The following is a 14207-nucleotide window of genomic DNA, read 5'->3' on the forward strand; positions in this document are numbered from 1 at the left end:
GCGTTTTTCCCAGAAACGGTAGCGTTTTTTCACACACACCCATAAAACGGCCTGTTTCCGCCCAGAAACACCCACTTCCTGTCAATCACATTACGATCACCAGAACGATGAAAAATCCGTGAGTAAAATTCCTAACTGCATAGCAAATTTACTTGGCGCAGTCGCAGTGCGAACATTGCGCATGCGCACTAAGCGGAAAATCGCTGCGATGCGAAGAAAATTACCGAGCGAACAACTCGGAATAACCCCCAATGCTCCCACTGTGCAACCTGTGCCAAAGACACATTGCTGTCAAAAGTAACCTCAGGGCACCATGTGGCAGCAACTGAATTGTCCCGGCCCGTTGGAACAATGCTCCCACTGTGCAACCTGTGCCACAGACACATTGCTGACAAGAGTAACCTCAGGGCTCCATGTGGCAGCTTCTGGGCCACCCGCCAGGGTGTACATGCATTGATATGCACGCAAGCCATGGGGGGGGTGACTGCATGGACCAATCAGAAGCTATGGGACTGTACAGTCACTTCCTCCTGCCCACCATCCGGCGCAGATACCACCATACCCACCACTGGGACCTCAAGGGAGGCTGGGAAACAGGTGTCATACAGCATAAAGGGAATATTATACTGCGGGGCTCCTATTAGTTTTATATGTAGGTGCCACATACAGGGAATACACAGCTACCATAATGTACATGACAACAGTCCAGTCCAATAATTCCAGCACTGTCCAAGTCTCCAGGGACTCTCGGCCACAAAGCGACATTCATCATACCGTCAGGCTGCTGCTTTCATAATCCAAACCAGGGGCAGCCAATGTCAGGAAGTCCAATTGCTGTGGGACTATACATCCCAGCATGACCTGCCACCGTTTTAGCATGTCCTAACAGCAAAACTGACAGGGCATGCTGGGATGTGTAGTTTCACAGCAGCTGGAGAGCCGCATGTTTCCTATCCCTGTTCTAAACTGTACTAGCAAAATGGTAGTGTTACAATCACCTTCATTATTACCTGTAGAACAGCCCCCACTGTAACCTATGGTGTCACTGCCACCACCCAGGGCTAGTACGTGTCACTCAATGCCACCGCCCAGGGCCCACGTGTGCCACCTCCCACGGCCCATACATGTCACTCGCTGCCACCTCCCGGGGGCCCACGTGTGCCACCTCCCACGGCCCATACATGTCACTCACTGCCACCTCCCAGGGCCCACGCGTGCCACCTCCCACGGCCCATACATGTCACTCACTGCCACCTCCCAGGGCCCACGCGTGCCACCTCCCACAGCCCATACATGTCATTCACTGCCTCCTCCCAGGGCCCAGACGTGTCACTGCTTCATACATACAGGTGTATGTCTATCTCTGTACATTAAACTCAATGGATTCCAGGTCATCATAAGAAAAAGGTGTCATTTCCCCAGTTATAAAACAGGAGACCGCACACAATATGAAAGAGAGTGTCCGCCGTCATGTGACTGCATTTCTTTGGCTTGCTCACGCCTTCATATAACCTGTACTGCCATAAAACGCATTGCTAACCATTCCTCTGCAGCCTCTTAGCCACGTATGTTTTTGGCGATTTTATTTATTTATCTTTTTAAACGACATTTTTCTCTGAGGTTTTTCAATGACAAGGAAAGGCGATGGGGACGTTTATTATGGGAATAAGAGCTACATAATAACACTGAGAGCACATAACAAAGGCCCTCATTCCGAGTTGTTCGCTCGCAAGCGGATTTTAGCAGATTTGCTCATGCTAAGCCGCCGCCTACAGGGAGTGAATCTTAGCATCTTAAAATTGCGAACGATGTATTCGCAATATTGCGATTACACACCTCGTAGCAGTTTCTGAGTAGCTTCAGACTTACTCGGCATCTGCGATCAGTTCAGTGCTTGTCGTTCCTGGTTTGACGTCACAAACACACCCAGCGTTCGCCCAGACACTCCCCCGTTTCTCCAGCCACTCCCGCGTTTTTTCCGGAAACAGTAGCGTTTTTTCCCACACGCCCATAAAACGGCCTGTTTCCGCCCAGTAACACCCATTTCCTGTCAATCACATTACGATCGCCTGAGCGAAGAAAAAGCCGTGAGTAAAAATCCAAACTTCATAGCAAATTTACTTGGCGCAGTCGCAGTGCGGACATTGCGCATGCGCATTAAGCGGAAAATCGCTGCGATGCAAAGAATTTTACCGAGCGAACAACTCGGAATGACCCCCAATGTTAAAGGGCTTTACACGTGTAATATCACAGCACATTGGCCCTCATTCCGAGTTGTTCGCTCGCAAGCTGCTTTTAGCAGCATTGCACACGCTAAGCCGCCGCCTACTGGGAGTGAATCTTAGCTTATCAAAATTGCGAACGAAAGATTTGCAATATTGCGAAAAGACTTCTCTGTGCAGTTTCTAAGTAGCTCGAGACTTACTCTGCCAGTGCGATCAGTTCAGTGCTTGTCGTTCCTGGTTTGACGTCACAAACACACCCAGCGTTCGCCCAGACACTCCTCCGTTTCTCCAGCCACTCCCGCGTTTTTCCCAGAAACGGTAGCGTTTTTTCAAACACTCCCATAAAACGGCCAGTTTCCGCCCAGAAACACCCACTTCCTGTCAATCACACTCCGATCACCAGAACGAAGAAAAAACCTCGTAATGCCGTGAGTAAAATACCTAACTGCATAGCAAATTTACTTGGCGCAGTCGCAGTTCGAACATTGCGCATGCGCAATTAGCGAAAAATCGCTGCGATGCGAAGAAAATTACCGAGCGAACAACTCGGAATGACCACCATTATACAAGGTGCAACAACACTTGTATTTGTAGCCTCGGGACAGAACGGAGGCATAACATCCATACTGGCTGACAGACATAAGGGCGGCATTACAGATTTAGGGTTAGGATGACAAATACGGTCGTTCAAATTGGTTAAATCTGTGATTCAACCAGTTTGTCTGAACGACCGTCTTTGTCCGTGTTCCAGTGTTTGGGAGCAAATGTTCGATTGTCATATATTCCCAAACATTGCCAGATTATCATTCCAACCATCCAGATTGGACAGTCGGTCTGCCAGATAATTCCAACCATCCAGATAAATTATTTTTTTTACCATCAGTCACATATGTGCAAAAATAAAACGCTAAAGTATATAAACTGCATAAAAAGAAAGTGTACGTAATCCGAACATAAACAGCGGAACACCCACTACAAAGCTGTGGAGGTTCTGTCACTGGCAAATTACCCCAATAGTGAGTACGACCCACAAACCAGTCTCTGTTCTAAGCAACGTCTGCACCATCAGATTATAATTATACAGGCACAGGGGAAATGAATTCAATGGAGAACAGAATGCGGCCTTTTATAACTTGTACTATGTGTTATATTTTGTTGCTGTGACTTTACAGGTCTATAAATCTCCTGTATAACATGAGTAGGCTATCCTGCGGTTCCCTGCTTTCAGGACGATCGGACTGAGGGACACTACCAGAACTGCGCCACCTAATGGCCAACTCATCATTAAAAATGGCAATTTAAGAAGACTATGGGGGTCATTCCGACCTGATCGCACGCTAGGTTTTTTCGCTGCGCTGCGATCAGTTCAGAACTGCGCATGCGTATGCACCGCGATGCACAGACACGTTGTACGAGTGCAAAGCAGATTGTTGCTGAGCGATGGATTTTACGAAGATTCGCACAGCCGATCGCAAGGAGATTGACAGGAAGAGGGCGTTTGTGGGTGTCAACTGACCGTTTTCTGGGAGTGGTTGGAAAAACGCAGGCGTGTCCAGGCGTTTGCAGGGCGGGTGTCTGACATCAATTCCGGCCCCGGACAGGCTGAAGTGATCGCAGCGGCTGAGTAAGTCCAGAGCTAATCAGAAGTTGCACAAAACTTTTTTGTACCGCTCGACTGCACATGCGATCGCACACTTGCAAAGCGAAAATACACACCCCTATAGGCGGCGACTATCTGATCGCAGCGCTGCAAAAAATAGCTAGCGCGCGATCAACTCGGAAAGACCCCCTATGGGCCTCTTTTCCCAACAATGGAGAGGGGCGGAGCCATGATAATGCATTTTCCAGCGCCATCCCCCGACACCTCACCCCTCTGTGGATCCCCCTGACAGGGACCATCTTAAAAGTAGGTAAATATGGGATTATGAAAGTTCTAATATTTGGAAAGGATTTAGTAATTCATCCGTTCTGTAATTCGCCTAACTCCAAACTTTTGGTTTGTCCTTAATCAGGGCATCAAGCTTCATGAGAAGGGGGAGTGGTCACTCTACATGGGGTGTGGCCACATTCATCTGGAGGGAGTGGCCAAAGTTTAAATATCCTGCACACCTGCCATTGATATACTGCATATCCCAGTTACCACGAATCCTCCAGTCTGTACTGTCTAACATCGAGCCTTGTGAGAAGTAACTCATTATACGGAGGTGACCAACAGCAAAGTGCACCTGGAAAATGTATGTACGCCGATATTGGGGGTAATTCTGAGTTTGCTCGCAGCAGGAACTTTGTTAGCAGTTGGGCAAAACCATGTGCACTGCAGGTGGGGCAGATATAACATGTGCAGAGAGAGTTAGATTTGGGTGTGATATGTTCAATCTGCAATCTAAATTGCAGTGTAAAAATAAAGCAGCCAGTATTTACCCTGCACAGAAACAAAATAACCCACCCAAATCTAACTCTCTCTGCACATGTTACATCTGCCACACCTGCAGTGCACATGGCTTTGCCCAACTGCTAACAAAATTCCTGCTGCGATCAACTTGGAATTACCCCCATTGTCCCATGCTGTAGGGAAATGAAATAGTAAACATGTATGTGAGTATATATATATATAGTTGAGTCACATTATTATGACCACCTCCTACATGTGGCGTCGGCAGCGCGTAGCCCATGAAGTACGTCACGTGACGTGCGCTGGCTAGGTGGGTATATACGGTGTGTGATAGGCCGTCTGCACACATATCACTCGTTGCTGTCATGGGTAAAAGGGGCGATTTTCCAACTTACAAAAAGGGATGATTATCGTCTTTCAGGCCAAGGGCGGCGGTATTTCTGACACAGCGCAGTGCGTGACCTGTCCACGTGCTGCTGCGGTGAAGGTGTATCGTGACTGGACAAATGGCACCATTGCGAATAACCGGCGTGGAAGCTGCGGAGCACCACGCGCCATTGATGTGAGAGGTGAACGTCGGCTACGAAGGTGCGTGAGGGCCGACCGACGCGCTATAGCGGAGCAGCTCACCGTCACAATGACCCTGGTGGCTACCAGACGTGTGTCTATAGTGACAGTTCAGCCCGTCTAGCTGTTGTCCGCGCTGCACACGGCGGTTACTCCGGCTATTAGCTGGTGCTCATAACAATGTGACCAGACCATATATAAAAGGTAACAAATTAAGCCAATTGGTATTTATCTGTTATTAACTGCTATGTGGATTAGTCACGATAACGTTGCAGCCTGCAGTTCCGTGTAATCTGCTCGCAGTACTAGCACCCGTGCTGTTTATCAACGTGACCTTATTTAGAGTACAATAGTCCAGAAGTCGGCTACGGCGCCTGGCAAATGTACCCAACCAGGTTATATCACTTCTTGCACGCCCACTACTATTAATAGCATGAGGTCATAATGATCCTCTGTGTCACATACCAGGAGCTCTTTGTAGAATACACCTGTCTTATACGGAGCAGATGCAGCCGCTCAGGAAGATGATAAGCGTGAGAATGCAGCCTGTCAATCGTACAGGAACTCGTTATGTCACTACTGGCGCCCACTGTGTATAGTAGCAGCAGTATATGTCACACTGTATATACAGTACTCAATGGAGACCATCACTAGGTGTACAGCTGTGGTAGAAGGCTAGCGTCACAAACATGGGAGAATGATTTATAGAGTACAGTGGCACAGGAGCATTGGCGGAGATAATTAGGAACTGCTTCCTGAATAGTTTATTGTCTTTGGACTTTTAAACATTGTGACGCTGGCAGGCGATGCACTGGGGACGAGCAGTGCCCGAAGGGTAGAGCGGCAGCTGCAGGAAGGTGCTTTCCAGCAGGACAGATAGTCCACTGTATACTCACCTGTCTTGGTGCATGTTATACAACGTGTTATTTCCCACCCGAGCATGTCTACTGATCAGCGGTCATACCCTGCGGCTTATTCATGACACTAGAGCAATGACGTGCTGTAACCCCGGATTTACACAAATAGCATATTAGTGTATACAGACAAATGAGATCTGTTACAGTATATGGTTCCTGTGAGTTATATGCTATATACTGCTTGTTGTTATTATTATTATTATTATTATTATTATTATCCTTTATTTATATGGCGCCACAAGGGTTCCGCAGCGCCCAATTACAGAGTACATATGCACATAATCAAAACAGGAAAACAGTGACTTACAGATGAAGACAATATGGGACAAGTACAGGGTAACTAAGCATAACTACTCCAGTAAATGACAGAGATAAGTTCCAGGTGGCCAAAAACTGCGAGATTTGAGCAGTTGAGGTAAGAAAAGGATAAGCACATGAGGGAAGAGGGCTCTGCTCGTGAGAGCTTACATTCTAATTATAAGCCCCATACTCTTATATATCTCAGGAAAAATGTGCATCTCAGACGTTGGGCCTAATTCAGACCTGATCGCTCGCTAGCGTTTTTTGTGCCGCCGCGATCAGGTCAGAACTGCGCATGTGTATGCACCGCAATGCGCAGGCGCGTCGCACGGGTACAACGCGGTTGGCGGCTCAGTGATGGGTTTGTGCGAAGAATCTATTCGCACGGCCGTTGGCAAGGAGATTGACAGGAAGAAGGCGTTTGTGGGTGTCAACTGACCGTTTTCTGGGAGTGGTAGGGAAAACGCAGGCGTGTCTAAGCGTTTGCATGGAGGGTTCCTGACGTCAATTCCGGCCCCGGACAGGCTGAAGTGATCGCAGCGGCTGAGTAAGTTCTGGGCAACTCAGGAACTGCACAAAGTTTTTTTGTCCTGCTCGGCTGTGATCGCACACTTGCAAAGCAGATACACTCCCTATGGGCGGCGACTATCTGATCGCTGCTCTGCAGAAAAACTCTAGCGAGCGATCAGGTCTGAATTAGGCCCAATATTCATTGAAAAAAAAGGAGCTTGCCCCTGCGATGTACTCCGAGTGCTTACGGGGCTTCTGCGTATGTGTGGTGGGCATTTGCTGGGGAACCCTCCGCCGGCTAAATACACCATCTGTAGCCCATAGGTTGCAGCGGGAAGATGACGGTAGCTGTGGGGGACAATCTACGATACTGCCAGATTCAATAAAGCTCCGGAATGCTTGGTAAATCTGGCAGGAACCTATGGGGGATGCTACTGCCGACAGGAACGGAGGGATCACAAGAGGTATCAGAGATCTGCTGCGGTCCCTCAGTAATACATTACGGTGATACTATATATTTGCGGTTAACCACCATGTTCTCAGAGAATAAGCCACTAATATTTTTTGTAAATGGGCCCCCTAGGGTGAAGGACCTTGGCCATGAGAGCTTACATTCTAAAGGGACGGTGGAATAAGAGGCAGGAGGAACAAAGAGGAAGTCATGCTTAGCGGTCCAGACAGTTAGCAGAAGAGGTTGAAGTGGCGATAGGGTAGATATGATGGACTGCAGTGGTTCCTACGGGGCCTGGAGATGAAAAGGGAACACAATGTCAGGTCTCCCCTCCTGAATTGTCCTCTTCTGCCTCCCCAAGACTTCTGCTACTCCCTACCGGAGGCCTCTGCAGCTGTGCATGCTCACTGGATCCCGCAACCTGGTCATGGCAAGCTACAATGGCACTCCCCCGAATTTTGCTATGGGGCCCGGCCCTGTTGGACAGTGATTTGACATTTGCTCTATTGCGCAGTGTTCCTCATCACATTCTCCCACATCTCTGGCTAACCTAATACACAGAGGCACCTCCGGAGGGGTGAAAGTCCGCAGGCAGCTTGGTGTGCTCTATGTAGGTGCGCTGGTGCGGAACCAAACCTATCTGTGGGACTCATCCTGTGTCGTGAATGATCTCCAATGAAAGCAAATGACTGACTAGCTGCTATGGGTCACTGCACACATGCAATTTGTTAGTAAATATCCAGCATAGTATATCACAGGACGGAAGACTCAAAGTCAGCTAGTTTACATAAGTCCAATTCTAAATATGTTCTAAATATATTCTAAACATGGGCACATGTAAAACAATGAGGTGACAGGCATGCGGTAATAACTGCAGCAGCTGCGTGTCTACGGCGTGAGGCAGTCGCTGAGGTTATTGGCGTCTCGCTCATCTTCTATGCAGAATACTAGTGTGTGAGGAACAAGTCCAACTAGTACCTGCTAAATAAGAATAGTCTCTAATGAGTATCTTTGGTCCGAAGTTCCAGCAGCACCAGCTGGGAGCTTGTAGGATCATTATAGCGGTCACCCAAGGGGTGAGCCCTAATGGCTCTTATGCAGCCTGGCACAGAGGCACATGTCCAGAGATACTGTAACATAGGATTAACGTGTATTCTTTCCCTAAGGACACAACTGTACATATCTACTGCAGGTCTCACATTCCACCCCCACCGAGCACCTCCCTCTGGATTCCCATGGCTCCAGGTGATTGTACCGGCTGCACCCTAGCAGTGGAATTTACTAGTAGACATTAGCAGTGTTTACAGTCCAATCAGCAGAGGAAACGGGCCGGCGTAGTGGAAACGGGTCGGCGTATTGGAAACGGGCCGGCGTAATCCCCAGGCCTCTTATTAGGGCCAGTTCATTTACCGTCCAGAGTTTATGCTAATTGGTTCTTCTTCCTGCTCTCCCTCCAGAGACAGAGGACTATTAGTTCATCTATAATCATTAATTATTGCCACCAAACGCCCCCAGCACCGCAGATACAATCTACTAATGAATAAAACAGGAGAGGCCAGAACATCGCACAGTAGCTGATCATTGACCAGAAATTCCCAGTACAGTACCCAGCGCTGTATTACAGTATGTGTCACGTATAACTGTAAGTGCCACGTATTACTGTAAGAGCCACGTATTGCTGTATGCGCCATTACCGTAAGTGCCACGTATTACGGGAAGCGCCACATATTACTGTAAATGCCACAGATTACTGTATGCACCATATATTACAGTAAGTGCCACGGATAACTGTAAATGCCACAGATTACTGTATACGCCATTACTGTAAATGCCACGTATTACTGTACGTGCCATATATTACTGTAAGTGCCACATAATACTGTATGCGCCATATATTACTGTAAGAGCCACATATTACTGTATGCGCCATTGCTGTAAGCGCCACGTATTACAGTATGCGTCATATATTACTGTAAGTGCCACATAGTACTGTATGCGCCATATATTACTGTAAGAGCCACGTATTACTGTATGCGCCATATATTACTGTAAGAGCCACATATTACTGTTTGCGCCATTGCTGTAAGTGCCACGTATTACAGTATGCACCATATATTACTGTAAGTGCCACACAGTACTGTATGCGCCATATATTACTGTAAGAGCCACGTATTATTGTGCCACGTATTACTGTATACGCCATATATTACTGTAAGTGCCACGTAATACTGTATACGCCATATATTACTGTAAGTGCCACGTATTACTGTATGCGCCATATATTACTGTAAGTGCCACGTATTACTGTATGCGCTATATATTACTGTAAGAGCCACGTATAACTGTATGTACAATAAAATACAATAAGTGCCACATATAACAGTATGTACAATATATTACAGTAAGTGCCATAGAGTAGACCTGGATAGCGAAGGGAAGTTCACATTTAACAAGTATTTCTGAGCAATGACTGATCCAATGATCAGAGTAATAGTAATGGATAAGTACCAGTGTAGTACCTAGGAATTAATAATGGGGCAGAAATTAGATACCAGTCAGCACATATTAAATCCATAGTGAATAAATATACTACAGTCCAGCACAGTGTATATAATGACAGTATTGAGCATAGTAACTGGTAAAGGGCCACTGATTCCCAGTACACAGAAGCTGGTAATGAGCCACTGATCCCCAGTACACAGAAGCTGGTAATGAGCCACTGATTCCCAGTACACAGAAGCTGGTAATGGGCCACTGATTCCCAGTACACAGAAGCTGGTAATGAGCCACTGATTCCCAGTACACAGAAGCTGGTAATGGGCCACTGATTCCCAGTACACAGAAGCTGGTAATGGGCCACTGATTCCCAGTACACAGAAGCTGGTAATGAGCCTCTGATTCCCAGTACACAGAAGCTGGTAATGGGCCACTGATTCCCAGTACACAGAAGCTGGTAATGAGCCACTGATTCCCAGTACACAGAAGCTGGTATGGGCCACTGATCCCCAGTACACAGAAGCTGGTAATGGGCCACTGATTCCCAGTACACAGAAGCTGGTAATGAGCCACTGATTCCCAGTACACAGAAGCTGGTAATGAGCCACTGATTCCCAGTACACAGAAGCTGGTAATGAGCCACTGATTCCCAGTACACAGAAGCTGGTATGGGCCACTGATCCCCAGTACACAGAAGCTGGTATGGGCCACTTATCCCCAGTACACAGAAGCTGGTGATAGGCCACTGATCCCCAGTACACAGAAGCTGGTAATGGGTCACTGATTCCCAGTACACAGAAGCTGGTAATGGGCCACTGATCCCCAGTACACAGAAGCTGGTAATGGGCAATTGATTCCCAGTACACAGAAGCTGGTATGGGCCACTGATCCCCAGTACACAGAAGCTGGTGATGGGCAACTGATTCCCAGTACACAGAACCTGGTATGGGCCATTGATCCATAGTACACAGAAGCTGGTATGGGCCACTGATCCCCAGTACACAGAAGCTGGTGATGGGCCACTGATCCCCAGTACACCGAAGCTGGTAATGGGCCACTGATCCCCAGTACACCGAAGTTGGTAATGGGCCACTGATCCCCAGTAGACAGAAGCTGGTAATGGGTCACTAATTCCCAGTACACAGAAGCTGGTGATGGGCCACTGATCCCCAGTACACAGAAGCTAGCAATGGGCCACTGATTACCAGTACACAGAAGCTGGTAATGGGTCACTAATTCCCAGTACACAGAAGCTGGTAATGGGTCACTAATTCCCAGTACACAGAAGCTAGTAATGGGTCACTAATTCCCAGTACACAGAAGCTGGTGATGGGCCACTGATTCCCAGTACACAGAAGCTGGTAATGGGCCACTGATCTCCATTACACAGAAGCTGGTGATGGGCCACTGATTCCTAATACACAGAAGCTGGTAATGGGCCACTGTTAATCCCAGTACACATAAGCTGGTAATGGGCTACTGATTTACAGTACACAGAAGCTGGTAATGGGCCACTGATTTACAGTACACAGAAGCTGGTAATGGGCCACTGATCTACAGTACACAGAAGCTGGTATGGGCCACTGATTTACAGTACACAGAAACAGGTAATGGGCCACTGATTTACAGTACACAGCAGCTTGTAATGTCCCACTGATTCCCAGTACATAGAAGCTGGTAATGGGCCACTGATTTACAGTACACAGAAGCTGATAATGGGCCACTGAATTACAGTACACAGAAGCTGGTAATGGGCCACTGATTAACAGTACACAGAAGCTGGTAATGGGCCACTGATTTACAGTACACAGAAGCTGATAATGGGCCACTGAATTACAGTACACAGAAGCTGGTAATGAGCCACTGATCCCCAGTACACAGAAGCTGATAATGGGCCACTGAAATATAGTACACAGAAGCTGGTAATGGGCCACTGATCCCCAGTACACAGAAGCTGATAATGGGCCACTGAATTACAGTACACAGAATCTGGTAATGGGCCACTGATTAACAGTACACAGAAGCTGGTAATGTCCCACTGATTCCCACTACACAGAAGACTGATCCCTAGTACACAGAAGCTGGTAATGGGCCACTGATTTACAGTACACAGAAGCTGGTAATGGGCCACTGATTTACAGTACACAGAAGCTGGTAATGGGCCACTGATTCCCAGTACACAGAAGCTGATAATGGGCCACTGAATTACAGTACACAGAAGCTGGTAATGGGCCACTGATTTATAGTACACAGAAGCTGGTAATGGGCCACTGATCCCCAGTACACAGAAGCTGGTGATGGTTGGAGTTACCTGTATTCCTCGGGTGAGAGTGTGAGCGCAGTAGGGGTGAGTGGAGTAGGAGTTAGTATGAGTGAAAGAGGGGTGAGTATGAGTGGAGAAAGGGAGCCTCCCCTCCTCAGGGGTGAGTGTGAGGGGATTAGGGGTGCCTCCACTCCTCTGGGGTGAGTGTGAGGTATAGCAGGGGTAAGTGTGAGTGGACCTGTAGTGAGTGGGGTGCCTCCCCTCCTCTGGGGTGAGTGTGAGGGGATTAGGGGTGCATCCCCTCCTCTGGGGTGAGTGTGAGGTAAAGCTGCGGTCAGTATGAGTGGGATGCCTCACCTCCTCAGGGGTGAGTGTGAGTGGAGGTGCAGTATGAATGGGGTACCTCACCTCCTCGGGGGTGAGTGTGAGGTATAGCAGGGGTGAGTGCGAGTGGAATAGGGGTGAGTATGAGTGGAGATGCAGTGTGAGTGGGGTACCTCACCTTCTCGGGGGTGAGTGTGAATGGAGGTGCAGTGAGTGTGAGTGGTGCCTCGCCTCCTCAGGAGTGAGTGAGTGGAGGTGCAGTGAGTGGTGCCTCACCTCCTCAGGAGTGAGTGTGAGTGGAGGTGCAGACTGCAGTGAGTGGTGCCTCACCTCCTCAGTGGTGAGTGTGAGTGGAGGTGCAGTGAGTGGTGCCTCACCTCCTCAGTAGTGAGTGTGAGTGGAGGTGCAGTGAGTGGTGCCTCTCCTCCTCAGGAGTGAGTGTGAGTGGAGGTGCAGTGAGTGGTGCCTCACCTCCTCAGGAGTGAGTGTGAGTGGAGGTGCAGTGAGTGGTGCCTCACCTCCTCGGGGGTGATGTGGAAGGCCTCTGCGATCTTGCCGTACAGTTCCTTGACGTTGGTGAAGCCCTCTATGCGGCCGGTCGGGCTGCCGTGGGCCAGCTGGGTATGGAAGATGAGCTTGGGGCGCAGGGTGACCGGGGGAGGGGGCAGCCCGGCGGCCGCACCATTGGCACTGGAAGCCGCCTTGGGCGCCCGGTTCTCCAGCTCCTCACTCTCCACCAGCCGGGAGGAGACCTCCCGGGACTTCTTCTTCTTCCCCCGCAGCCCCAGAGGCATCTCTGCTGCCGGGGGAGGTGATCGCGCTGCTGGCGGGGAGGATGTGGCGGGTACCCCGGCGTCTGCTGCTGCTGCTCCGCGTCCTGTGTCCTGCTGTGTGCGGCGGTGATGTGCGAGGTGTCACCGGTGCCTCCTCCTCCTCCTCCTGTCACTGAGTCACCGTCACACACACTACTACCCTCTGCTGCTCCCAGGTGTGACACTGCTGCTCCTCCCTACTGATCCCTACTCCTCCTCCTGTCACTGAGTCACCGTCACACACACACTACTACCCTCTGCTGCTCCCAGGTGTGACACTGCTGCTCCTCCCTACTGATCCCTACTCCTCCTGCTGTCACTGAGTCACCGTCACACACACACTACTACCCTCTGCTGCTCCCAGGTGTGACACTGCTGCTCCTCCCTACTGATCCCTACTCCTCCTCCTCCTGTCACTGAGTCACCGTCACACACTTTCCTCTGCTGCTCCTCCCTACTGATCCCTACTCCTCCTCCTGTCACTGAGTCACCGTCACACAGCACACACTACTACCCTCTGCTGCTCCCAGGTGTGACACTACTGCTCGTCCCTACTGATCCCTACTCCTCCTCCTGTCACTGAGTCACCGTCACACACTGCCCTCTGCTGCTCCTCCCTACTGATCCCTACTCCTCCTCCTGTCACTGAGTCACCGTCACACACACACTACTACCCTCTGCTGCTCCCAGGTGTGACACTGCTGCTCCTCCCTACTGATCCCTACTCCTCCTCCTCCTGTCACTGAGTCACCGTCACACACTTTCCTCTGCTGCTCCTCCCTACTGATCCCTACTCCTCCTCCTGTCACTGAGTCACCGTCACACAGCACACACTACTACCCTCTGCTGCTCCCAGGTGTGACACTACTGCTCCTCCCTACTGATCCCTACTCCTCCTCCTGTCACTGAGTCACCGTCACACACTGCCCTCTGCTGCTCCTCCCTACTGA

General features: G+C 49.4%; 1 protein-coding gene across 1 annotated transcript in view; it reads right to left on the reverse strand.

The window, feature by feature from the left end:
- GIPC2 (GIPC PDZ domain containing family member 2) overlaps positions 1-13449 on the reverse strand; it is a 142501-nt gene extending 129052 nt beyond the window's left edge. Inside the window, exon 1 of the mRNA XM_063939011.1 lies at positions 12964-13449. Within this exon, the coding sequence (XP_063795081.1) occupies positions 12964-13239 (276 nt within the window). The 5' untranslated portion in view covers positions 13240-13449. The remainder of the gene's footprint in view (positions 1-12963) is intronic.
- Between the last annotated feature and the right edge of the window lie 758 nt (positions 13450-14207).

Source organism: Pseudophryne corroboree, chromosome 9, assembly GCF_028390025.1.
Source record: "Pseudophryne corroboree isolate aPseCor3 chromosome 9, aPseCor3.hap2, whole genome shotgun sequence".
Taxonomy (NCBI): Eukaryota; Metazoa; Chordata; class Amphibia; order Anura; family Myobatrachidae; genus Pseudophryne; species Pseudophryne corroboree.